The sequence below is a fragment of the Anomaloglossus baeobatrachus genome, chromosome 9 (assembly GCF_048569485.1).
Source record: "Anomaloglossus baeobatrachus isolate aAnoBae1 chromosome 9, aAnoBae1.hap1, whole genome shotgun sequence".
Classification (NCBI taxonomy): Eukaryota; Metazoa; Chordata; class Amphibia; order Anura; family Aromobatidae; genus Anomaloglossus; species Anomaloglossus baeobatrachus.
Window position 1 is genome coordinate 169,959,231 of NC_134361.1, and position 27,498 is coordinate 169,986,728.

The 27,498-nt window shown below is 42.5% G+C and overlaps 1 protein-coding gene across 3 annotated transcripts in view; it reads left to right on the forward strand.

Moving 5' to 3' along the window:
• Positions 1–27,498, forward strand: part of LOC142251341 (putative E3 ubiquitin-protein ligase MID2) — a 561,844-nt gene that overhangs the window by 510,194 nt on the left and 24,152 nt on the right. For all 3 annotated transcript variants that reach the window (XM_075324036.1, XM_075324035.1, XM_075324037.1), the window contains exon 9: positions 17,101–17,308. In XM_075324036.1, coding sequence (XP_075180151.1) covers positions 17,101–17,308 — 208 coding nt within the window. The remainder of the gene's footprint in view (positions 1–17,100; positions 17,309–27,498) is intronic.

Sequence of the window (27,498 nt, forward strand, 5' to 3'; positions counted from 1 at the left end):
TTTGGCAAATCACCTGTATAACAATGTTGGTGAAGTTCCCTTTAGTGCTTCACTTCCCATGTTCATGAATCCATTTACTATGAGAGCAGGTTTATAGGAGCGCATTGTGTCACATATATTTCATTTTTTGATACGTATGCAATTGTACATTCATTTATATGGTTCTGTGCATTTATACGCATTGTTGTCCCTGTTTCCCATTTACCATGGATTTTTTGATCCAGTCTTGCTCAGAGTGTGTCGTCCTTCATGTTTTTAATGTTTTTACTTGTGTGTGTTGAATAAAGCCTTATCCTATTCATCTTTATTGTCGTAGTTGGTGTGCCCCTGGTTTGTATGCGGTCTCTTTTTCTCTCCCTCTTTGCATGTATTTTCTACCGCATTAGGGAGCACCCACTTTGATCATTTTGATTAGTGGTGCACTCCAGTCAAAACTCTCCACCCTGTTTTCAGGTTGTGTCTCCTTTGAGACATATTCTTGGTGTTGCACACCGTTGTATATGAACGTAACTGAATAATTTTTTCTTATATATATTCTCTATTTTGGTCCTCAATTTTCGCATCTCACTTTGGTTGGTGATATTGCGTGGTCTGTTGTGATAGGGCCATGGATTGGGATACGCGTGAGGCTGCTTGGCGGGAACGTTCTGATAACATATTTTCTTCAGGGGCCCCTTCAGTTGTTTCTGATGAATTTTCTCTCCTCACCTCTGATCTAACATCTGCCCACAAAACGGGCATACGTTTGTGGTGGAACATACGCAGCCTTGAGGAATACCTCAGGGCTGGTATTGTTCCACGGGGTTTACGTGTAAATATTTTTCCGGCGTGGGAACCCTCTGCCACATTCCAAGATACGTGGGAACAGGGCTTGTTGAAATGTTCGAATATTTTGATTAATATGTTGCTTGAACACGACAGGGTTTTACTTGCTACGACCAAAACTAATATCAAGGACCTAGAGGCCAAGTTGGCAAGGGTTGAGGACTGCCAATTGGTAACTTCCTTTCAAACTAAACTTAAAGATCAAATGGATAGATATGAGAAGGATATCGTTGATAAAAAACGTGGCAAGTTCCAGAGAGACAAAGATGATTTTGATCACAGGATGGCCTTTAAGTGGAGGCATAGAGGCAACCTGAGAGGTTCCAACCCTAATAGATCCCATAAGCAGACCACAGATAATCCTGCCCTGGCACATCGTAGTGGGTCCAGTGATTTTTTATCCACCAGCAGCGACCCAGACGCAGGGTCAGAAGAGGTGGCCGCAAGAGGAAAAAATGCAAGAAGAAAAGCGGGTTATGCCAATCGGACCTTGCCCTTTCGACACTCGAGGTAAAGGTTCTAGATACCGACAATGACTCTATGAACACGAACGACCCTGAGGTAAGAGATTCTCTGCAAATTATCAACTTGTCCTCTCATTCTCTATCAACAATAGAAACCTCAGTGTTGGAGAGAGGTCTCACTTTTTCACCTACTCATGGCTGTGATAGGTTCACGCTTATCAAGGATCTCTACCTCTTCTGTCGAAACCTCATTTTTCAGGTTATCTATAGGAGGCCGCAACTCATGGATGGACTTGAACATGATGAACGACAAACCTTTCAAGATCTTTTGGACCTTCTTGATGAGAGTTCGGAGACACACAGCAGACGACCATTTCCACTCCGGAACAAATCAGTGGCTACCCCCTCTTTCTCTTTGGTGCCGGCTATTAAGATCTTCTTCGAACTGGTAAGGAGTGACTTTATCAAACTTTCCTCCAGCACCCCTAGGGCCCCGAATTTGTCACCTTCAGAAAATAGGGCCATCCGGCAACTTCAAAACAACAACAGCTTCCTTATTAAGGAGGCTGATAAAGGGGGTAATGTGGTTCTCTGGCCAACACACATGTATTTGGAAGAAGCTCATAGGCAACTCAACAATACGGCCTTCTACATCAAGCTGCCTTCAGACCCAACAAGGGTTTTTTTGTCTAAGCTCCACCATCTTTTGACATCTGCCCACCGCTTGGGTATAATTACAGACAAGGAGAAACAATACATGTGGGTCAGTGAACCCATTACCCCCACGTTCTATATGCTGCCCAAGGTCCACAAGTGTACAACTAAACCCCCCGGTCGTCCTATTGTGGCCAGTATAGGGAGTTTATGTGAGAGGGCTAGTACTTATGTCGACTTTTTTCTACAATCACTAGTCAATAAACTCCCGTCATTCATCCAGGACACCACTCACATGGTCAAAGTGTGTCAAGAGATTACTGTACCTCCAGGTGCCCTATTGGTCACCTGTGATGTAGAATCTTTATACACTAACATCCGGCACACCGACGGCATGCGGGCTGTTACATATTTCTTGGATTTACAGATGCAATCCGACCGCATGCACGACTCTTTTCTAGTGGATCTCCTGGACTTTATACTGTGCCACAATTATTTCCTTTTTGACCGTACTTACTATAGACAGGTATCTGGAGTGGCAATGGGTGCACGTTGTGCACCTTCTTTTGCCAACCTTTTTTTGGGGTGGTGGGAAACCACTATCGTTTTTCCATCATGTGATTTTAAGGAACATGTATTGGCCTGGCACCGTTACATAGACGATGTGCTGTTTATCTGGAAGGGTACACAGGAAGAGTGTTTGTCTTTTATTTCTGGCTTGAATTCTAATACTCTCAACATCTTCCTTACCCACAGTATTTCGTCCACGGTGGTCACATTCCTTGATTTAGAAATTTCAATCAAGGGTGATAAATTATCAACCAATCTATACAGGAAATCTACCGCCACGAACAGCTTACTGCATTTCACGAGTTTTCATCCATCACATATCAAAGCAGGTATACCCACTGGCCAATTTTTGCGGGTCAGGCGGAATTGTAGCCAAGACAGTGATTTTTCTGAACAAGCCCTTAATCTTACCCACAGGTTCGTGGACCGTGGCTATCCAAAACGGGTGATTTCACAAGCCTATCAAAGAGCCAGGTCCGAATCTCAGGGCTCCCTGATCAAAACGTCTCCCAGGCCAAAGGATGGTTTTGTGAGGTTCATCACCATGTACAATAATAAGTGGAGGAAGGTAAGAGAGATTCTGCAGAGACATTGGTCTATACTTACCACTGATACGCAGACGGCACCGGTAGCTGCCCCCCGCCCCCTTCTCACTGCTCGCCGGGCTCTCAACTTGAAGGATATGCTTACACCCAGTCACTTCACTAGACCCACATATAAATTGCAACGTGGAATAACTTTGAGGGGCTCCTTTCCTTGCGGAGATTGCAATATATGTGGTTATATGCATTCTACTCACAATATGTTCCATAACCCTCAGGATTCATTGGACCATTCTATTCATTCTTACATCAATTGCAAGAGCAGGAATGTTATCTACTGCATGGTGTGCCCCTGTGACAAGGTGTACGTGGGGCAAACCACTCAGGAGCTGCGTAAACGGATCCAGAAGCACTTCTCCACCATAAATCTAGCAGCATCTGATTCCAGACAAGGTAAATCTTTGACTCCGGTGGCCGCCCATTTTCTAGCCAACCACCATGGCAATCCACGCGGTACACGTGTCTATGGTTTACAAAAACATACAAGTAGCGCAAGAGGTGGTTTATGTGTTAAATGGCTTCTTCAGAATGAGGCCCGCTGGATCTTCAAATTACACTCAGTGGCGCCCCGGGGCCTTAATGAAGAATTACTCTTCACTGGTTTTTTGGGCTAATGTCTCATGCATTGATTCTTACCTTCTGTTTTTTGAACAGGTTCTTCCTTCACTCTACCCAACATGAAGCGACTTGATCCCTCAGGCATTCCATTCCTGTATATTCCACGGCTCACTTGTGTATGACAACCCACGCTTCAATCCCCCGACTGTTTCATCTACAACTCTGGATTCGTCATTCTGGGTCATGTCCATCTTATTTGGATTGTTATTATATTTGACATCTACACGGACGTTCGACTTATTAATGACTTGTTCTACTAAATGTGTTGGGGAGACATTGTAAGCAGACACCTTACAGTGGGGTTGGGTTTCTCCATTCAATCCCTAGATACCCAGTTGGTATCTTTTCTTCCATGATTTCTGGAATGACCACTGTATTTTGGTGATATATTTGTCGCATTTTGATCAGGCTGCACTTTTCTGTCTAAACATGTTTTGATATCTTATGCAATCTTACGTGCGGTATTCTTCTCTCCCTTCTAGCTTGCTGATATGCATGTATACACATATTTTTGCAGGTTTGGATTAGGCCATATACTCCTTCCTCCTATTTCACTGGATTGTCTCCAGTTAAGATTACTATCCCATGAGGTTCCTGTCTGTGGGCAATCATGTACATACGACTCAATATCCTTGTTGCTGTCCATCCTGTTGGTCCTCCTATTGGTAGCGACAAACAAACCCCCCCCCCCCTCCTCCCCTTTCCCTTCCCCCTCCTTGGTGCGGCCTCTGCATGAACTGACCAGAATCATGGGTTTTTGCCTATGCATAAGGGACATAATCTATTGACCTGTTTTCTTGTGCAAGTTTGTATTGGTTTTATTGGTATCTTCATGCGCATCTCATTCAGTGCACATGTGATCTTATCTACAATATATGATTATAATAATACTAACATGCTGACTGGGTGTTTTAAGACAATATATTCTCAGTAATTAATTAATAAAAGCATAAATATATTAAAAAAAATTTTGGACATTCTGTCATGTATCTCTCTTTGAAAAATGTTCACTGGGGATTTGTTTATCCTCTTATTTTTTCATTTTTGCAACGTGCAATCCTTAGCTGGATTTGTCTTTGTCCGTTGCACCCATCTCCTCTTGATTGTTGTGCACCTCGTACTCCATCGTATTATGTTATGGGTCTTTTAAGTTCAATACGCATATTGTACGCACATTGTATACTAACTTGGTTATGCTACAATGGGATTGATATGGTCCTTTGTGATATACCTAGTTGCGCCGATCTAGCCTATGCACATACGCATATATGTATATTCCGATATACGCGTGTATTCATACACTACATGTCTCTTTGATACCCTTTTGCATTTTAGCATTTATTCCATCCTGTATCTGGTTTGTGTTAAAATCTTGCAGATTTGACTGTAAATAGTTTGCCTCTACCGGAACATCTAATTCTCTCCAGATACCGGTAGTTGGGACTAGCATCTCATGTACGCACATGGATTCCTGCTCCCATTTGCGGTACCGCTACAGGCAGGCTCGTATTTACCCATGATTTGTATACACGAGCTCCATTGAGCCCTGCGCATGCGCATTAGGGACGGAGCTTGATCATTGCAGGCTTCCGTCCGATCAGTCTGCGCATGCGTGAATATGGCGCCTCACACTGCTCGCCACGCTTTGTCACTAACTCCACAGGTGGGTGCGATTGTTGTTTTTAACCTTGATATATATAGGCGCCTTTCTCTATACCCCTGCACTTTTCCCTGATGAAGCCACTCTGGTGGCGATACACGTGGGGTTGCCCACTCTGAGCCCTTTTATGTGTTTCATTTGGTAATGGTAGCTCTTGTATTCTGTGCTCCTCTCATTTGCCATCCTGTGTCCTATGGTTGTTACGGCTTCAATCTTCTTTGTATTATGGCATATTAATGCATGACAAATTACTCCTTTCTATTGAATGCCATACACCATAGGGGGTCCTTTTTTTCCCCCCTCCCCTCCTTTTACTCATAGTTATCTTCGATTCATGTGCGAGCAATATTATTCCTGTATATATCTCTACCATCTGCAACTTTCTTATTCAATGGGGTGTAATTGCCTACTTTGATTACTGGCACGATTGAACCTGGTCATTTATGGGTAGGATTGTGGGACATTACTTTTCCACCTAGACCATCTGGTGGATCTGCTACTCTATTTGCTTATCCCTAACATGGGTATCTACTATACTGTATGTAATACACACTGTCTGGGTTTCCAACCTCCCGTCCCATGGATATCAGCATGCTAGAACCATCCGCTAATATACTGGTGCTCCTCCATGCATTGTTTATATATAATAGCGATATCTAGTATAACATTCCTCAACTAGGTTTTGATTCCCTTGAACTTTGGTTCATGATATGTATACTTAATTGTCCACACCATGCACACTGGTGCGGTTATATTGTTTCAAGTGTGTTGGTAAACCATTTACATTATTTATACCGCTTTCCAATGCAGTGGTGCTGTTACGGGGGGCTGTCTGATAATAACTGAAAGGAGTATCAGACAGTCAGGGTCCACCGTGCAAAGACTTTGCTGCAGACTATGGCAGAGTGCAATACCTCTGTTAACTCACAGAAGGATATAGTAAGTAAGTAAAGCAATTCCTCCCTTACTTGGAGGGTGTGTGGAATGATCTCTGTTAATAATCACAGAGACAAAGGCAATGTGTGCGAAATGGCACCTACCTAGGTCCGCTCTTCTAGTGGTGCAAAAGAGACGAACAGCAGCGTAAGCCGCACAAAGCTCCTACCTGCGTTCGCTCCACTAGTGTGCGAGGACACGAACCACTAGATATGGCACCTGCCTAGGTCCGCTCTTCTAGTGGTGCAAAAGAGACGAACAGCAGCGTAAGCCGCACAAAGCTCCTACCTCTGTTCGCTCCCCTAGTGTGCGAGGATACGAACAACTGCCAGACGCAGTATAAGGAACGTTACCCTAGCGGCAACGTCCACCTACGAGTAGAATCACAAGGCCCAGCCAAACCATGTGCCTCAGGCACCTGCCTATGTCCGCTCCCCTAAGAGGTAAGGATACGGACAGCAGCCGAAGCTGTAAGGTATAAGAACGCTACCCTGCCGGTAGCGCTCACCTAGCATAGACAGAGGAATGCCTAGAGGAACGCGCACAGAGCGTCTACTCATATGCATGAACCAAGAGGACTGAGCACCATGCGGCGTGTGTCAGGGTCTTATATAGACTCTGTGCCTCATCCAAGATGGAGGACACCAGAGCCAATCCGCTGCCAGAACGACAGGAGTGACGTCATGCTGGCCTATCACCGAGCAAGACGTCACAAGCACATGACCAGCGACCAATCGGCATAGAAGGTGTCAGAGACATGTGACCTCGTGTCAGCGATGATGTCACCCGCACATGTGCAATGGCTCCAAGATTGGACTTAGTCTCCGGCGCTCGCACATGTGCAGTAGCAAGAAATCTGGACTTAGTCTCCAGCGCTCGCACATGTGCAGTAGCAAGAAATCTGGACTTAGTCTCCAGCGCTCGCACATGTGCAGTAGCAAGAAATCTGGACTTAGTCTCCAGCGCTCGCACATGTGCAGTAGCAAGAAATCTGGACATAGTCTCCAGTGCTCGCAGCAACCGTAACAGTACCTCCCCCTCAAGGGCCCCCCTCCCGGCGACGCAGGTAATCGGCAACTAAGTCGGGAGCATGGACAGCCTCCTCAGGCTCCCAAGAGCGATGTTCCGGACCATAGCCCTCCCAATCTATCAAGAAGAACCTGCGCCCTCTAACCATCTTAGAACCAACTATGGCTCGTACCTCATAGCTAGAGCGAGAGGAATCAGAGGCAGGAGAGTGCACTTCACGAGCGTGAGGTAAAATAGCCGGCTTTAGCAGTGAGACATGGAATTTGTCATGAATCCTAAGATGGACAGGTAACTTCAATTGATAGACTACAGGATTTACCTGTCGAAGAACCTCATAAGGACCCAGGAAGCGAGGAGCAAATTTGACAGAGCTCACTCTAAGTCTCACGTGTTTTGCAGAGAGCCACACAAAGTCCCCTGGAGAAAAGACAGGAGCCGGGCGACGAAACCGATCGGACACCGTCTTCATACGGTCCTTAGCTGCTTGGATCGACTCTTGAGTCCGATCCCAAACCTCTCTGGCATTAGTTGCCCAGTTGGCCACAAGAGGAGGAGGTGCAGCAGCGGGAAACGGTACTGGTACCCTAGGGTGTTGCCCATTATTGAGTACGAACGGTGTCTGCCCAGTGGCCTCAGCCAGCGAATTGTTAAGGGCAAATTCTGCCCAGGGTAGGAGGGAGGACCAGTTATCGTGGTTCTCAGCAACAAAGTGTCGAAGGTATATAATCATAGATTGATTGGTACGTTCAACCAAACCATTAGTCTCCGGATGGTATGCCGAAGAGAGATTCAACTCAATTTGCAGAAGGCTACAAAGATCTCGCCAGAAACGGGAAGTAAATTGCGGGCCTCTATCACAAATGATACGATCTGGCATCCCGTGAAGCCTAAAGACATGCTTGAGGAATAGTTTGGCTAGTACCCTGGAAGATGGGATTCTCGATAACGGTACGAGATGAACCATCCGGGAGAAATGGTCCGTAATGACCCACACAAATCTATGTCCCTGTGAACATGGAAGATCACCCACAAAGTCCATGCCTACCACCTCCCATGGTCTATCTGGCACTGGTAAAGGATGCAAGAGCCCAGCCGGTCTCTGCCGTAATGGACGGTTGCGAGCACACGAGTAGCAGGAACCGACATATCTCTTGACGTGGCTGGCTAAGTGTGGCCACCAATACCACCTCTCCAGTAACTCTCGTGTCCGCCTAATACCAAAATGCCCACCCACCTTTGAGGTGTGGGCCCATGACAGTATATCATTCTGTCGATCAGGCGGAACAAAGGTCTTGCCCGGTGGGATTTGGTCTAACGTCACAGGGGAGAGCGTATGAAAAACCCTGGAGGGAAGGATAAGACGAGGTTTGTCAATCTCTTCCTGGGTAGAAAGCATAGAGCGAGACAGGGCGTCTGCCTTGTTATTCTTACTCCCAGACAGATAGTTGATGGAGAAGTGAAAGCGGGAGAAAAACAAGGACCAGCGGGCTTGGCGAGGATTCAGACGCTGAGCGGTTTGTAAGTACGTCAGATTCTTATGGTCTGTATAGACCTGGAAAGGATGTTTCGCTCCTTCCAGCAAGTGACGCCACTCCTCCAAGGCTAATCTCAAGGCGAGCAGTTCCCTATCCCCAATGGTATAGTTTCTCTCTGCCGGTGAAAAGGTTTTAGCAAAGAAGAAACACGGCCTTTTTCTACCTGCACCGTTCTTTTGATACAAGACCGCACCAGCACCCACTGAAGAGGCATCAACCTCTAAGAGGAAGGGCTTATTCTCATCGGGTCTTTGAAGAACGGGAGCAGTTGAAAAGTGTCTTTTTACTGCCTCAAAAGCCTGAGATGTCTCAGTAGACCAGGCTTTGGGATTAGCACCTTTCTTAGTCAAGGCAACCAAAGGGGCCACCAAAGTAGAAAAATGGGGTATGAACTGCCTGTAATAATTTATGAATCCTAAGAAGCGTTGCACCGCCTTCAAGGAATGAGGTTCGGACCATTGCAGGACAGCAGAGAGCTTCGCAGGATCCATAGCCAGACCCTCTTGTGAGATAATGTAACCCAAAAAAGGCAATGAGGACTGCTCGAATACACATTTCTCGAGTTTAGCAAACAATGAGTGCTCCCTTAAACGGGAAAGGACACGAACGACATCCTGACGATGAGTCTCCAGATCAGGAGAAAAAATCAGGATGTCGTCCAGATACACCACTACTGAGGATAACAGTAAATCCCTGAACACATCGTTTACGAAGTCCTGAAATACTGCGGGTGCATTACATAACCCAAAAGGCATGACGAGGTATTCATAGTGACCGTCTCGGGTGTTAAAAGCGGTCTTCCATTCGTCACCCTTTCGAATTCGTACCAAGTTATACGCACCCCGCAGATCCAACTTTGTAAAAACTTGAGCTCCTCTCAGTCTGTCAAAGAGCTCCGAAATTAAAGGTAATGGGTATTTGTTCTTTATTGTGATTGCGTTGAGACCCCTGTAATCTATGCAGGGACGCAAATCACCCTCTTTCTTCCGAACAAAGAAAAACCCAGCTCCCGCGGGAGAGACAGACTTACGAATGAACCCCTTCTCTAAACTCTCTCTTATATAGGTCGACATGGCCTCCGACTCAGGTATCGACAGGGGGTAAACCCTGCCTTTAGGTGGAACCGAACCTGGGATAAGGTCTATGGCACAGTCATACGGCCTATGGGGTGGAAGAACCTCAGCACCCTGTTTGGAGAACACGTCAGCGAAATCCAAATAGGGTGTAGGTATGGGAGAGAGATCAGTTGATGCAACCGCAACGACCTTAGGTGGTAAGGGAAGACATCGGGACTGACATTTCGAACCCCAACTAATAATGCTGTCAGACTCCCAGTCAATGTGAGGAGCATGAGTCCGAAGCCATGGAAGACCCAGAAGGACGTCGTCTATACCCTCAGGCAAAACAAGAAAAGAAATCTCCTCTATGTGACCCTGAGACAGGGAAAGGCGCAAGGGAACTGTCCTCAATGTAATGGAGTCAGACAACATAGTTCCATTAACAACACGGACAGGAATAGGCGCCTCTAACATGATAGAGGGAATATTGTGTCCCTTTACAAATCCTGAGGACACAAAAATCCCGTCAGCTCCGGAATCCACAAAAGCCATAATAGGCCATGTATTCTCAGATAACGAGAGCTGACCTGGGATACAACACTTAGAGGGTGCAGAAGACGTCTCTAGTAACCCCCCTCTAATGGTTACTAGGCCAGGGAGTTTCCCTGACGACTAGGACACTTGTTGGCATAGTGCCCAGCCTGACGACATACGTAACATATAGGAGGACCAGACTTGCGTAGTCTGGAGGACGTATGACCTAACTCCATAGGAGTGGGAGATGTTTCAGATGCTGAGGAAGATGGTAGTGGACCCTCAACAACTGGAATAGCCCGATGCTTAGGGCGTGAGGAAGAGACCTCGAGTCTACGTTCCTTATGGCGTACATCGATCCTCGTTGCTACTGTGATCAAGTCCTCCAGAGAAGCAGGGACCTCACGAGTAGCAAGGGCATCCTTGACATAGCCTGCCAACCCTCTCCAGAAGATAGGAATCAACACCTTCTCTGGCCAATCTAGTTCTGCCACCAGAGTTCTAAAAGCAATGGCATAAGAACTAGTGGATAACGAACCCTGAGATAGATCTAACAGTCTCAGGGCCGCATCATGGGTAACCTGCGGACCCATGAATACCGCCTTAAGAGCATCAAGAAAGTCTTGATGTCTCAGAGTAACCACATCAGAGCGCTCCCATAGGGGAGTCGCCCATTCTAAGGCTTTGTCCTGAAGTAAGGAGATGATAAAGCCTACTCTGGACCTCTCCGTAGAGAAGCGAGAAGAGTTGACCTCTAGGTGTATCTGACACTGACTAATGAAACCACGACATGATCTGGCATCGCCAGAATATCTGTTTGGCAGAGCAAGTCGAGGATCATGTGCAGATGTCACCATGGTCTGAGGTTTATCCTCTATACTCTTGAGCCGTGACTCAAGTACTTGTATGTAACGGTGTAACTGCTGATATTCTGCCATAACTGCCAGACCCTTGGCTCAGTCCTAATGTTACGGGGGGCTGTCTGATAATAACTGAAAGGAGTATCAGACAGTCAGGGTCCACCGTGCAAAGACTTTGCTGCAGACTATGGCAGAGTGCAATACCTCTGTTAACTCACAGAAGGATATAGTAAGTAAGTAAAGCAATTCCTCCCTTACTTGGAGGGTGTGTGGAATGATCTCTGTTAATAATCACAGAGACAAAGGCAATGTGTGCGAAATGGCACCTACCTAGGTCCGCTCTTCTAGTGGTGCAAAAGAGACGAACAGCAGCGTAAGCCGCACAAAGCTCCTACCTGCGTTCGCTCCACTAGTGTGCGAGGACACGAACCACTAGATATGGCACCTGCCTAGGTCCGCTCTTCTAGTGGTGCAAAAGAGACGAACAGCAGCGTAAGCCGCACAAAGCTCCTACCTCTGTTCGCTCCCCTAGTGTGCGAGGATACGAACAACTGCCAGACGCAGTATAAGGAACGTTACCCTAGCGGCAACGTCCACCTACGAGTAGAATCACAAGGCCCAGCCAAACCATGTGCCTCAGGCACCTGCCTATGTCCGCTCCCCTAAGAGGTAAGGATACGGACAGCAGCCGAAGCTGTAAGGTATAAGAACGCTACCCTGCCGGTAGCGCTCACCTAGCATAGACAGAGGAATGCCTAGAGGAACGCGCACAGAGCGTCTACTCATATGCATGAACCAAGAGGACTGAGCACCATGCGGCGTGTGTCAGGGTCTTATATAGACTCTGTGCCTCATCCAAGATGGAGGACACCAGAGCCAATCCGCTGCCAGAACGACAGGAGTGACGTCATGCTGGCCTATCACCGAGCAAGACGTCACAAGCACATGACCAGCGACCAATCGGCATAGAAGGTGTCAGAGACATGTGACCTCGTGTCAGCGATGATGTCACCCGCACATGTGCAATGGCTCCAAGATTGGACTTAGTCTCCGGCGCTCGCACATGTGCAGTAGCAAGAAATCTGGACTTAGTCTCCAGCGCTCGCACATGTGCAGTAGCAAGAAATCTGGACTTAGTCTCCAGCGCTCGCACATGTGCAGTAGCAAGAAATCTGGACTTAGTCTCCAGCGCTCGCACATGTGCAGTAGCAAGAAATCTGGACATAGTCTCCAGTGCTCGCAGCCACCGTAACAGGTGCCTGATTTGGCATCACTCATGTTATGGTGACATTTAGTGATATACAGATCCTCTATTATTGGACACTACCATCTTCGCTCGACACGTGACGCATTTGAACCATGGTCTGTTATTAGTGTTTATATTCAGGTTTTTTGGCAAATCACCTGTATAACAATGTTGGTGAAGTTCCCTTTAGTGCTTCACTTCCCATGTTCATGAATCCATTTACTATGAGAGCAGGTTTATAGGAGCGCATTGTGTCACATATATTTCATTTTTTGATACGTATGCAATTGTACATTCATTTATATGGTTCTGTGCATTTATACGCATTGTTGTCCCTGTTTCCCATTTACCATGGATTTTTTGATCCAGTCTTGCTCAGAGTGTGTCGTCCTTCATGTTTTTAATGTTTTTACTTGTGTGTGTTGAATAAAGCCTTATCCTATTCATCTTTATTGTTGTAGTTGGTGTGCCCCTGGTTTGTATGTGGTCTCTTTTTCTCTCCCTCCTTGCATGTATTTTCTACCGCATTAGGGAGCACCCACTTTGATCATTTTGATTAGTGGTGCACTCCAGTCAAACCTCTCCACATTGTTTACTTTAACACATTGGTAGGTTATTGTAATGTTTACTTTAACACATTGGTAGGGAATTGTTTACGTTAACACATTGGTCTGGCATTGTTTACTTTAACACATTGGTAGGCCATTGTTTACTTTAACACATTGATAGGTCATTGTTTACTTTAACACATTGGTAGGGCACTGAATACCTGACATGTTGGTAAGGCATTGTTTACTTTATAACATCACTGATTTAATTAAACTGTACTTGGAGTCAGGAGAAGACTTTATGGTTTATAATCAGGAAAATAAAAAAAATAAATGAGTTTTACACCCTCCTGTATCTAGGTTATTTTCACCAAAAATGCTGTGTTTGTTTGCTTTTTTTGTTTTCTAGTTCAGCCAGGAAAAAGAATCTGTGTTTGCATGATATTTCTAAAATCACATGCTGGTACTGTAAAAAGCAGCAATAAAAAAGCAGTAAAATGCAACATGTGAACATACCTTAATGATGAAAACAGTATTTTTTTCTGAGATATTAATTTAATTTAACTACAATATTCAATGTAGGGATTAAATAATATAAGAGTTTCAGACATTGGGTCATTTTGGATGCGATAATACCAAATATATGTTCTTTTTAAGTTTATTTTTGTTTTTACATAAAAAAAATTGTGTATACATAACATTTTTCTTTGCATTTTATGCTATATTTTTTTTAAAATATTGTTAAAAAATTTTTTTACTGTCTCTTTCCTTTTTTATTTAGCCCTTTTATTTGAATATTTTACAGTTTACTCACTGGTCTAATACTCTGCAATAATTATGTATTTCAGAGTATTAGGCCTGCCATTGTTTCGGTAGGCTCACATGAACTTATAAAAAAATCGGTCAGATAAACATCTAAAAAATTGGTCCAAGTACTGTCCCGTTTTTTTGCTGATACTGGTTCTCAGGTCAACTGGTAGGGAAGCTAAACTCCCAGCAGTGATTATGCAGTCGGAACCATTGGAGTAGCATGCCTTTCCATTAATTTGATGGGTGGGCATAGCCACATTTCATCTCTGCCCATTGTATCAGAGCTGCTTGAAACTGGTGTAAAAACACCAAAAGTCACTACATTTTGGCCCGACTCTCCAACTATTTTCTGCTATAAACACTTTTCTGTATCAGCTTGTGTATGTCTCATTATTTTGAGATCATTAACCATTTTCTTTTTTTTCTTTTTGTGTGTCTTGTTTTTTTACATAACGAGTTCTGGATCTTTGTACCGCTGTGGGATATATGGGACTTTTTGATCACTTTCTTTCATTTTTTGTCAAAAAAGATAAAAAAAATAGGAATTCTGGCATTAGTTTTCTTTTTCTTTTGCGGTAGTCAGCATGCATGACAAATAATGATGTAGCTTTGTAGTATAGGTAGTTATAGTATGGGTTGTTTCAGAGGCAGCAATACCAAATAAGTATCCTGGGGGCATTTGTTTGTTTTTTTTTTTGTTTGTTTGTTTTTTCAGAATAAACCTTTTTTTATTGGGAAAATTGGTATTCTCTTTTTTATTTTTTACATTTATTATTTAAAACACTTAACCTTTTTTTAACAATGTTTATTAGTCCCTGAAGGGGTCTTGAACATGTGATCCTTTTATAGCAGAGGTATTACACTGCATTACCTGTATGTGTCATACTGGGTGGAAGCCTCTGGCCGAATCTTATATACACCAGCATATAGCAGACATAGACACTATTGTTATGCCCCAGTTGCCATGGTAACCTATAGGCACCTTGTAGCAGCGCAGAGAGGGTGAGGGGGCGATGGGATGACAGAGGCCCTTTTTGTTCTGTCAACCTCTTCATGTGCCACGGTCACGACTAACCCCGGAATTTGAGGGGTTAAACTGCCAGATTGGTGAGAACTCTGATCCTAGCAAGTACAACGCTACTCCTTCAGCTAATCGCACATATAGAAGCAATACCCATGAAAACACCATGACGTACAGTATCTATCCACTAACTATAGAGGTTGTCCAGTACTTTTATATTGATGGCCTATACTCATGATAAGTTATCACTATCAGATCAGTGGGAGTGGGACACCCGGCATCCCCACCGCTCAGCCTCAGCTCTTCCCGGTGTTGGCAGCAGCCATAGATGCTCAGATGCAGAGCTACACAGCAGAACTCAATCAACTGCATAGTATCCACAGCCCGTTACTGTACATCCGCTCCTGATTGAACGCAGAGGATCTTCAGTACCCCAATGCGGCTAATGTTCCGCTACTGATCACATCCAGCCGCTGCCAACACTGGGTACAGCTGATCAGTGAGAGAGCTGAGTATCATAGCCCCACAGTTATGGTATTGATGGCGTATCCTAAAAATATACTATCAATATAAAAGTACTATAAATATAATATAATATTTAATATAATAATATAAAAGCAAACTTTTATCAAATGCTCATGACAATTATGCATCATATATTGTTACTAAGTTAATAAAATAATAACAAAAAAAATGGCATGGTTTAGTCCACCATGTTAGAGCTTTTCCTATTAAAGTATTTGAGATATAAATTCAAAGATTATCCTTTTTTATAAATCATCAGTAAACATGCGTATAAGACAAAATAAAAAATAATTCCTTTCTAACTTATCAATTACTTATTTTTTTCAATGTGCTGATCATTCATTCTCAAAATCTGCTCGAATCTGTCTACAGATCTGTTTTCAGTAAGATACCAAATTACATCTAAACTCTAGAGAAACAGAATGACACAAAGAGAAACCGCTGTAGGCTAATGCCAGCGGAGGGGTAAACCGCTAAAAATTGCAGGATACAAGCCAGATAATGGCACAAAATAGTGTCTTTTGTACACAAATGTCGGCTTATTATATAAAGTCACTGTCACGCTGTACAAAGGCTAGTAAGACGCAGTACAGTGTAATCCCCACTAAGTGGCAGTAAAGTAGTGAAGGAGAGATAAAGAAACACTGTAACAGAAAGGCAGCTGAAGTACAGCAGAGTAACTTCAGCAATGTTAACAGGTGAAACACCAGGGGGCAAAAGAGTAGTCTTCATTCAGGGTCTAGCCAGGAAAGTCGAGTCACTGCAAATGGAGGATCAATATCAAAGTAAGAAAGCAGAACCGAGTCAGAAGCCGGGAGATCAGGTATGCAGAGGGAAACACAAACAACAGACAGAAGAGGGAAGTCAGGGACCGGGACAGGCAGACAAACGGGGGAGGGTCAAAGTCAGAACACAGTAGCAGGGAGGCAGAACAGATCGGGAACACTCACCAGAGCCAATATACAAGCTCCAAGGCAGAAATATCACTGGCCCTGAGCCATAGGTAGAGAGGCAATATATAGCATCCTGGGATTCAGAACGAGGCAAGGGAAGTTAACCCATACATGACCAGGCCAGAGCTGGGTGTAACCACAGAAGGGAAAAGCCAGTCTGGATCATGACAGTCACGTCTCAGAATAAAAGTGAAACTTTTGATTACAACCAGTATGGTAAAAAATTAGTAGGTACATGTCAACCTTTTAAAACTATTTTCCTTGAGAAGAGGGAGAGCAGCTGCTGAATAATTACTTGCCTAAACTTCACATTTTTTATCAAGGTGCATGCCCTCCATAATCTTTTTCTGCCCCTGAATGTTCCTTAAGACTCAAGTATTTGACATAGTATGGTGGTACAACATATTTAGGAAGGTATCAATGGACAACTACAGCACTTGGGAGATTTGACAGCTCTTCTTGGAGGAAGGGAGACCTCCCTTTATTCCTGAAAACCACCTGAACCCATTGGCACAGATGGCAAGTATCATTAACACACTGTGATATTGGGCTATTTTTCAGTGTTGTCAGAAGACCTGCTTTATATGTATCATTTATATTAGTTTATTATGTTTATTACTTAATTTCTCATTTTGTCTACTTCTAATTACAGGTCAGCCATTTAAACTTGACCCTAAATTCGCACATAAGAAGCTAAAGATAACGAATGATGGAATGCAGATGGAAAAAGAAGAAAGTTCCCTGAAGAAGAGTCACACGCCGGAGCGCTTCAGTGGAACAGGATGCTATGGGGCCACAGGCAATGTCTTTATTGACAGTGGATGTCATTACTGGGAAGTAGCTATAGGAAATTCTACTTGGTGAGTAAGTCGTATAAGTAGAATTATAAGATTGTTTATTGTTTAATATATTTCCTATGAGTTCTAAGGGTTCTTTCCAGTTAGAGCAGTCAGACTGTGGAATGCCCTACCACAAGAGGTAGTAATGACAGATACTATAACAGCTTTTAAAAAATACTGAATGATTTCCTCACTACACACAACATTGTTGGTTATAAATAATTTAGTGACGAAATGTATAATTGGTGGAGGAAGGGGGAACTAGATGGACTTAGGTCTTTTTGCAACCTACGTAACTATGTATAAAAGCAAACCCCTTAATGTCCAAAAATATGCCTATTATCTGACCTGATAAATAAGTGAACAGCCTCTCTGGGTTAAAATGTATTGGATGTTAGCTGTGTACTACAGCTGACGCCCTACTGCATTGCCTACGTTCAGTTATAGTGGCTTGTCGGAATGTCAGGAACATTTTAGTGGGAAAAAAAACCATAATATTGCATTCTATTCATTCCACCTTGCATTAATTCCTGTGACCCTACTGAAGGGTTAATAAACAGAAGTTTTCAATACCTTACGGAGTGCTGTTTTTAAAATGGTGTCAAATTTGGGAGTTGTCTAATATATACAGTCATATGAAAAAGTTTGGGCACCCCTATTAATGTTAACCTTTTTTCTTTATAACAATTTGACAAAGGCTACACTCCTGTAGCCGAAACGCGTCGCTGTTGTGTCACTATCCATGGAGGACATTGTCTTAACTGTTCATATTTTTATATGATCGTTTTTACTGGAAACCAAGCAGAATAAAGCATCTGGAAATTTACTGGCATATCTCTCCTTCTTGCGCTGGGCAGAACTCTTCTCTCTTCATTAATATTTTGTAGATCCTCCTTTTGCAAAAATAACAGCCTCTAGTCGCTTCCTTTAGCTTTTAATGAGTTCCTGGATCCTGGATGAAGGTATATTTGACCATTCCGGTTTACAAAACAATTCCAGTTCAGTTAAGTTTGATGGTCGCCGAGCATGGACAGCACGCTTCAAATCATCCCACAGATGTTCAATGATATTCAGGTCTGAGGACTGGGATGGCCATTCCAGAATATTGTAATTGTTCCTCTGCATGAATGCCTGAGTAGATTTGGAGCAGTGTTTTGGATCATTGTCTTGCTGAAATATCCATCCCCTGCGTAACTTCAACTTTGTCACTGATTCTTGCACATTATTGTCAAGAATCTGCTGATACTGAGTTGAATCCATGCGACCCTCAACTTTAACAAGATTCCCGGTGCCGGCATTGGCTACACAGCCCCAAAGCATGATGGAACCTCCACCAAATTTTACTGTGGGTAGCAAGTGCTTTTCTTGGAATGCCGTGTTTTTTTGCCTCCATGCATAACGCCTTTTTGTATGACCAAACAACTCAATCTTTGTTTCATCAGTCCACAGGACTTTCTTCCAAAATGTAACTGGCTTGTCCAAATGTGCTTTTGCATAACTCAAGCGACTCTGTTTGTGGCGTGCTTGCAGAAACGGTTCTTTCACATCACTCTCCCATACAGCTTCTCCTTATGCAATGTGCGCTGTATTGTTGACCGATGCACATTGACACCATCTGCAGCAAGATGAAGCTGCAGGTCTTTGGAGGTGGTCTGTGGATTGTCCTTGACTGTTCTCACCATTCTTCTTCTCTGCCTTTCTGATATTTTTCTTGGCCTGACAGTTCTGGGCTTAACAAGAACTGTACCTGTGTTCTTCCATTTCCTTACTATGTTCCTCACAGTGAAAACTGACAGTTTAAATCTCTGAGACAACTTTTTGTATCCTTCCCCTGAACAACTATGTTGAATAATCTTTGTTTTCAGATCATTTGAGGGTTGTTTTGAGGAGCCCATGATGCCACTCTTCATAGGAGATTCAAATAGGAGAACAACTTGCAAGTGGTCACCTGAAATACCCTTTCTCATGATTGGATACACCTGCCTATGAATTTCAAAGCTCAATGAGGTTACAAAACCAATTTAGTGCTTTAGTAAGTCAGTAAAAAGTAGTTAGGATTGTTCAAATCAAGAAATTGATAAGGGTGCCCATACTTTTGCACCGGTCAGATTTTGTTTAAATGCGGATTGCACATTTTCTGTTAGTACAATAAACCTCATTTCAATCCAGAAATATTACTCAGTCCATCAGTTATTAGATATATGAAACTGAAATAGCTGTTGCAAAAAACCCAAATTGTTATAAAGAAAAAAGGTTAACATTAATAGGGGTGCCCAAACTTTTTCATGTGACTGTAATCCCATCAAAGACACTTCAGAACTATAAAAGTCTCAAAAAAATGTAAGTATATAAGTTTCCTTGAAAAAAAATGAAGAAATTGCTACTAAACTTCTAAACCTACCAACATCCTAACAACATAAAAGAACATTTGAAAAGTGATGCTGACATAAAGTGGGTACAGTTAGGTCCAGAAATATTTGGACAGTGACACAATTTTCGCGAGTTGGGCTCTGCATGCCACCACATTGGATTTGAAATGAAACCTCTACAACAGAATTCAAGTGCAGATTGTAACGTTTAATTTGAAGGTTTGAACAAAAATATCTGATAGAAATTGTAGGAATTGTACACATTTCTTTACAAACACTCCACATTTTAGGAGGTCAAAAGTAATTGGACAAATAAACCAAACCCAAACAAAATATTTTTATTTTCAATATTTTGTTGCGAATCCTTTGGAGGCAATCACTGCCTCAAGTCTGGAACCCATGGACATCACCAAACGCTGGGTTTCCTCCTTCTTAATGCTTTGCCAGGCCTTTACAGCCGCAGCCTTCAGGTCTTGCTTGTTTGTGGGTCTTTCCGTCTTAAGTCTGGATTTGAGCAAGTGAAATGCATGCTCAATTGGGTTAAGATCTGGTGATTGACTTGGCCATTGCAGAATGTTCCACTTTTTTGCACTCATGAACTCCTGGGTAGCTTTGGCTGTATGCTTGGGGTCATTGTCCATCTGTACTATGAAGCGCCGTCCAATCAACTTTGCGGCATTTGGCTGAATCTGGGCTGAAAGTATATCCCGGTACACTTCAGAATTCATCCGGCTACTCTTGTCTGCTGTTATGTCATCAATAAACACAAGTGACCCAGTGCCATTGAAAGCCATTCATGCCCATGCCATCACGTTGCCTCCACCATGTTTTACAGAGGATGTGGTGTGCCTTGGATCATGTGTCGTTCCCTTTCTTCTCCAAACTTTTTTCTTCCCATCATTCTGGTACAGGTTGATCTTTGTCTCATCTGTCCATAGAATACGTTTCCAGAACTGAGCTGGCTTCATGAGGTTTTTTCAGCAAATTTAACTCTGGCCTGTCTATTTTTGGAATTGATGAATGGTTTGCATCTAGATGTGAACCCTTTGTATTTACTTTCATGGAGTCTTCTCTTTCCTGTTGACTTAGAGACAGATACACCTACTTCACTGAGAGTGTTCTGGACTTCAGTTGATGTTGTGAACGGGTTCTTCTTCACCAAAGAAAGTATGCGGCGATCATCCACCACTGTTGTCATCCGTGGACGCCCAGGCCTTTTTGAGTTCCCAAGCTCACCAGTTAATTCCTTTTTTCTCAGAATGTACCCGACTGTTGATTTTGCTACTCCAAGCATGTCTGCTATCTCTCTGATGGCTTTTTTCTTTTTTTTCAGCCTCAGGATGTTCTGCTTCACCTCAATTGAGAGTTCCTTAGACCGCATGTTGTCTGGTCACAGCAACAGCTTCCAAATGCAAAACCACACACCTGTAATCAACCCCAGACCTTTTAAGTACTTCATTGATTACAGGTTAACGAGGGAGACGCCTTCAGAGTTAATTGCAGCCCTTAGAGTCCCTTGTCCAATTACTTTTGGTCCCTTGAAAAAGAGGAGGCTATGCATTACAGAGCTATGATTCCTAAACCCTTTCTCCGATTTGGATGTGAAAACTCTCGTATTGCAGCTGGGAGTGTGCAATTTCAACCCATATTATATATATAATTGTATTTCTGAACATGTTTTTGTAAACAGCTAAAATAACAAAACTTGTGTCACTGTCCAAATATTTCTGGACCTAACTGTATATGCAAAATGGTATTTAATTTATTTTTGTACAGCATAACTATCTGATTTAAGGATATAAACATTAAAAGTTGAAGCATTAAATTGAAGATTATTTTACTTTTTTTAGAAAAAATTCCAATAGATTTTATAAACACAAAACATATTGTCATAAAAAAATAAGCTGACATCCACTGGGATATGTTGAAGCATTCCATAGTTCACATAAAGTGATACATGTTAGATTTGAAAACGTTCCTTGGCCAACAAGGGGTTAAAATTAGTGATGAGTGAGCGTGCTCGGCACTGCTCATTACTCAATTGAAAATAGGGGTACTCGAGACACTCGATACTCAGCCAAGTATCAGGTGTGCTCATATGCTATGCTTGCATCCCCACCCCACATAATTTGAGGCTGTGTTTTAGCCACTAAACATGTGTGGATTGCCTGCCAATCATGGTAATGCCATAGCCATTTTGGTTACTGGAATTACTGTTATTGGCCTGCTGCATCTTCTCTTTGGGTCTTATATGAGACCTGGGGTTGCAATGCTCGGCACAGTGCAGTTCAGGGAAAGTTGATATAGTAAGCACTGCTTAGATTAAAGCATGCATATTGTCACGGTTTTACAGTTGCACCCTTTATGCTATTAATGTGGCACTAAAAGGTGTATTTAGGCTGGTTTCATTTAATAAATAAATCATTTAAATAAATGGTGTGGGGTCCCCCCATTTTTGATAATCAGCCAAGGTAAAGTAGACAGCTGTTGACTGATATCAGTCTGGGAAGGCCCATTGTTATTGGGCCCTTCCCAGCCTAAAATAGCAGCTCGCAACTGCCCCAGATTTTCTTCATCTATTACTTGCACCAATTCTGGCTCTTAGCCCTAACTCTTCCCGATTGTCCTGATGCAGTGGCAATTGGAGTAACATTTTTTGGGTTTGATGTCTGCTCTGAATTTTAAGCTGGCATTAAGCCCAGTGGTTAGTAATGGAGAGGGGTTTATCAGTCATCCCCATTACTAACCCAGTTAGTGTAAAGTTAAAAAAACACACACAGGAAAAAATTATTTATTTGAATAAAGATTCCCCCACGCTTACCCTCTTTCACTAATTTATTTAAAGAAAAAAAAATATGAAGATACTGAAACCTATGGAAACTCATTCAGACAACTGCGGGCTCGAATTATCAGCCTCGAAGGCCCATGGTTATGGTTCCTAAAAATATCAGCCTGCAACCACCCTAGAAGTGGCCCATGAAATTAGATGCACCAATTCTGGCGCTTCACCCCGGCAGTAAGGCAATCAGGGTAATAAGTTAATGGGGTTGATGTCACCTGTGATATTAGGTGGAGTGAAATCCGGGGCTAGTAATGGAAAGGGGTCTATCAGACACCCACGTTACTAACTTAGTAACTGTAAAGTTAAAAATATACACACACTGGAAAAAAATAGTTTATTTGAATAAAAACTCCTCCACACTATCCCTCATTCACTAATTTATTAAAAAAAAGTAAATAAATAATTTAAAAAAACGGCCTGAGGTCTTCTCTATTTTTCATACCCAGCCAAAGTAAAGCAGACAGGTCTGTTGTATCTTGGCTAGTTATCAAAAATGGGGGGACCCCATGCTTTTTTTTATTACTATTTATTTTTTTACTAGCTAAAATTGTCTGGACAAATATTTTGTTACCCCTTGAAAAGTTTGAAATTAATTGGACCATAGGTACATGATAAATTAAGATCCTGTAATTAGCATAGCATGTGTCTACAAAATTGTAACAAGTCAATCTGCCTATTGACAGGGTGAAAAGTGGTCAATGTACTGTTTGGTATCATGATATGTACTAGACTAAACAGGGATATCCAGGTGCCTGCATAAAGGGCAGAAAAATTAGGGTCAACCCTGGAAATTAGGAGTCATTACCTAAACTTGATGTATTTGTCAACAAAAGTTTGAAAGACGTATGAAATGCTGATCATTGTTCTTCAGTACCCATAGACACACATGATTAAACATCTAAAACACTGAGGCAGCAAACTGTGAAACCAACATTTTTTTGGGCAGTGTCGAAACTTTTAGCCTTGCATGTAATGTCTGCTCAGAATTGGAGCCACATGCCTCTTTAAGTTTGGTATCCGATCTGTAAATAGATAAAATATACGTGAATGACTGTTCCAGATTTTAAATAATGGCCCATGGGGGTGATTCATCAAAGACTTTTGACATTTTGACTCTAGTTTCAATACTTTTCGCCTAAATGGATGGAGCTGGGGAGGGTCCAGGGTGGCTACTCATGCCTGTTAAATTCATCAATGCCAGTAATGTTCCTCTAGTCCTTGACTAGAGTAACATTTCTGTCAAGGCACAAGGAGGCGCACACCAGTAATAAGATTAACCAAATTAATTTAGTGGAGTGCGCCTCCTAATGAATTCAATGCATCTTATTTCTTCAAGCCCCTTATTAAGAGTCTTAATGAAACAGGACCAATGTATTAATACTTTCTATTTACACATGCAAATCCAAGACCACAGAGAGAAAATTTAGCTTCTGCAGGTTCATAGCTGGACACTTTCTTGGTGCTGTAGACCCATTTTTTAGCCTATGCTGCATTTTCTTACTCTCTTGGTTACAGGAGCTCTGCCCCTTCTTCGTAACATAATATATATATATATATATTTTTTTTTTTTTTTTTTAAAGATAAAACATTAGGGGATATAAGACGGCTTTAAATTTGGGGCCATTAAACATCATAAATGGGGTACACATACTTTACATTATCACATGTCTGACTGTACTTACAGATCAAAAGCTTTTTAGATGGTGTGACCTTTTCATACTAAGGAATGAGCATTAGGGACGAGCGAACCCGAACGGTAAAGTTTGTACGAGACACCAAGTGTACGAGTCTCGGACTTGAACACGGATTTCTAATAAAAGTCTGTGTCCGACTTCGGAGTTCGGGTGCTGTTTGTATGATAATAAAGTTATGTTGGCTCTGACCTATTTTTGATAATCAGTGCAGGTAAAGCAGACAGCTAGAACTCTTGTCAAACATAGTGGGGATCCCATGCCATTTTTTAAAATGATTTAAATAACTAATTTTAAAAATTGACGTGGAGTCTCCCCTATTTTTGATAATCATTCAAGATAAAACAGACAGCTGGGGACTGGTTTTATCAAGCTGGGAAAGCCCATGATTATTTGGCCCTTCCAAGTGTAAAAATAGCAGCCTACAGGCGCCCCAGAAGTAGTGGATCATTAGATGCACCAATTCTGGTGCTTTGCCTGGCTCTTCCTCATTGGACTGAGATGGTGGCAATCTGATTAATACTTTTGGGGTTGATGTCAGCTGTGAATTGAGAGCTGGCATCAAGCCCTGGTGTTAGTAATGGATAGGCATCTATCAGAGACCCCATTACTTGATGTAGATGCCGAATTAAAAAAAACACACACACAGGAAAAAAATAGTTTATTTGAATAAACACTCCCTCACACTAGCTTGTTCACCAATTTTATTAATTAAAAAGAAGTACCTACAGTGGTTCCCAAACTCCAGTCCTCACGACCCCCAAGAGGTCATGTTTCAGGATTTCCTTAATATGGCACAGGTGATGCCTTGATAATGATTCCATCACCTATTTAATAGTAAGGAAATCCTGAAAACATGACTTGTTGGGGGCCATGAGGACTGGAGTTTGGTAAACACTGGCCCTCACGACCCCCAACAGGTCATGTTTTCAGGATTTCCTTAATATAGCACAGGTGATGCCTTGATACTGATTCCATCACCTGTTCAATAGTAAGGAAATCCTGAAAACATGACTTGTTGGGGGCCATGAGGACTGGAGTTTGGGAAACACTTTACAAGAAGTTACAACTTAATACAGTTGAGTAATGTCCCACAACTTCCATTGATTCCTATGGAGCTTTGCTCTGAGAACATTCTTGAAACAAGGCTCCATAAGTCACTCCAAGTCAGTGGTAGATATGCATTTTTTCATGAGCTCAATAGGTATTGATTGAGTGTCATTTTCTCATTTCACCATTGTTTTATGTCGAATCTTCGAGGAGTTCTTTTTAATTAATAATTTGGTGTATAAGAGAGTGTGTGTGGGGAGTTTTTATTCACCATTGGATTACATCGGAACTTTGAGGATTTTTTAAATTCAATAAATTGTTGAACAAGTGAGTGTGGAGGCGTCTTTATTAAAAAAAAAAAAAACAACTATTTTTCCCTGTGTCTGTGTGTTTTCTAACTGTACACTTGCAGGGTTTGTAATGAGAATGTCTGATAGATGCCTATCCATTTCTAACCCCTGGGCTTGATGCCATCTGTCAAGTCACGGCTGACATCAGGCGCTAAAGTGTTACCCCAATTGCCATCACAACAGGGCAATCAGGAAGAGCTTGGCAAAGTGTCAGAATTGGCGCATCTAATGGGTGTGCCACTTCTGGGGCAACTGTGGGTTTCTATTTTTAGGCTAGGAGGGGCCAAATAACCATGGGTCCTCCCAGCCTAATAATACCAGCCTGCAGCTGTCTGCTTTACCTTTGCTGGTTATCAAAAATAGGGTGGAGCCACCATACATTTTTAGAATTATTTATCTAAATAATTAAAAAAATAATGTTGTGGGATCCCCTCTGTTTTTAATAACCAGCCAAAGTAAAGCAGTCAGCTAAGGGTTGCCGCTGGCACTTGTCTGCCTTAACTGCGCTGGTTACTAAAAATACAGAACCCTACATCTTTTTTTAAAAAGTTTTTTATTTTATTTTATTCTTTTACTTTTTATTTTCATTTTTTTCTCTATCAACATTTGTTTGCAGGGCAATTGCCGAAGTTGAGGTCACTATTGACTTATGTGGGACTGTTAAGTTTGGGTCAAATCCAGATCTAAACTGAACTTTTTACTAATGTTTGGCCGAACCTGGCCAACCCAAACTTCCACTGGTCCGGTCATCCCTCATGAGGACCTCTCCTCCCAAGCTGCTTCCTTCTTGCTTCTTTTTCACCCCAAATTTCAGGCCTCTCTTGCACCGATTGACATATAATTGGCGAGTCTGGATCAAAATAGTGCATGGTGTGATGTTTTACATACAAACCACTGGTTCATATGCAAAATTGTTCAGGACAACAGCCACATAGATTTGCACCGGTCAGTGCACTACCTTTATGCTACTTGTTTGGCTTATGGACAACACGTCTTTATAATACGCTTGTCTGAACAAGCCCTAAGTGACTTTTAAAAAATGTCTCTTTACTTTATCATAGCATGGTTTATATTAATTCTCTGGTGTTCTGCAGGCAGAGCACTTATACAAGACAGCCTCAGGCCACTTTCAGCAGGTTGTAATACAGGTCCATGTGGAAGTTGTTTAATTCATGCCACATAGCTGAACCAGATACTTTTAAAACAAAGAAGGAAATCTTAAATTTAAGGCCTAATTCACACATCCTTTTCATTCCTATACACATAATACAGCAATTTTTAATCAGGGTGCTGGATCCGATTTTCATCCGTTTTCATGTCTATGTGCCCGTTCATACCATCTAGGCACCATGTGTTTTTAAGATGAGAAATAAAAGGAATCTGTCAGCTAGGTTTCACTCTCTAAACTATTTATATGTGCATGTAGCTTGCTATAGGCAAGTCCAGCCATACCTTTACATGGCCATTAGTGAGAAAACAACTTATTGATATGCAAATTGATATTGTAGATGTGAAGTTTTTGTCACTCCAGCTCTATTCCCTGCCCAGCACAGCTCAGCAGACAGTATCACACAGGACAGGATTAGATACACGGCTCAGCAGACAGTATCACACAGGATAGGATTAGATACACGGCTCAGCAGACAGTATCACACAGGACAGGATTAGATACACGGCTCAGCAGACAGTATCACACAGGATAGGATTAGATACACAGCTCAGCAAACAGTATGGGGTACTTCTCACATAGCGAGATCGCTAGCGAGATCGTTGCTGAGTCACGTTTTTTGTGACGCACCAGTGACCTCATTAGCGATCTCGCTGTGTGTGACAATGAGCAGCGATCTGGCCCCTGCTGTGAAATCGCTGCTCGTTACACACAGTGCTGGTTCATTTTTTGACCGTTGCA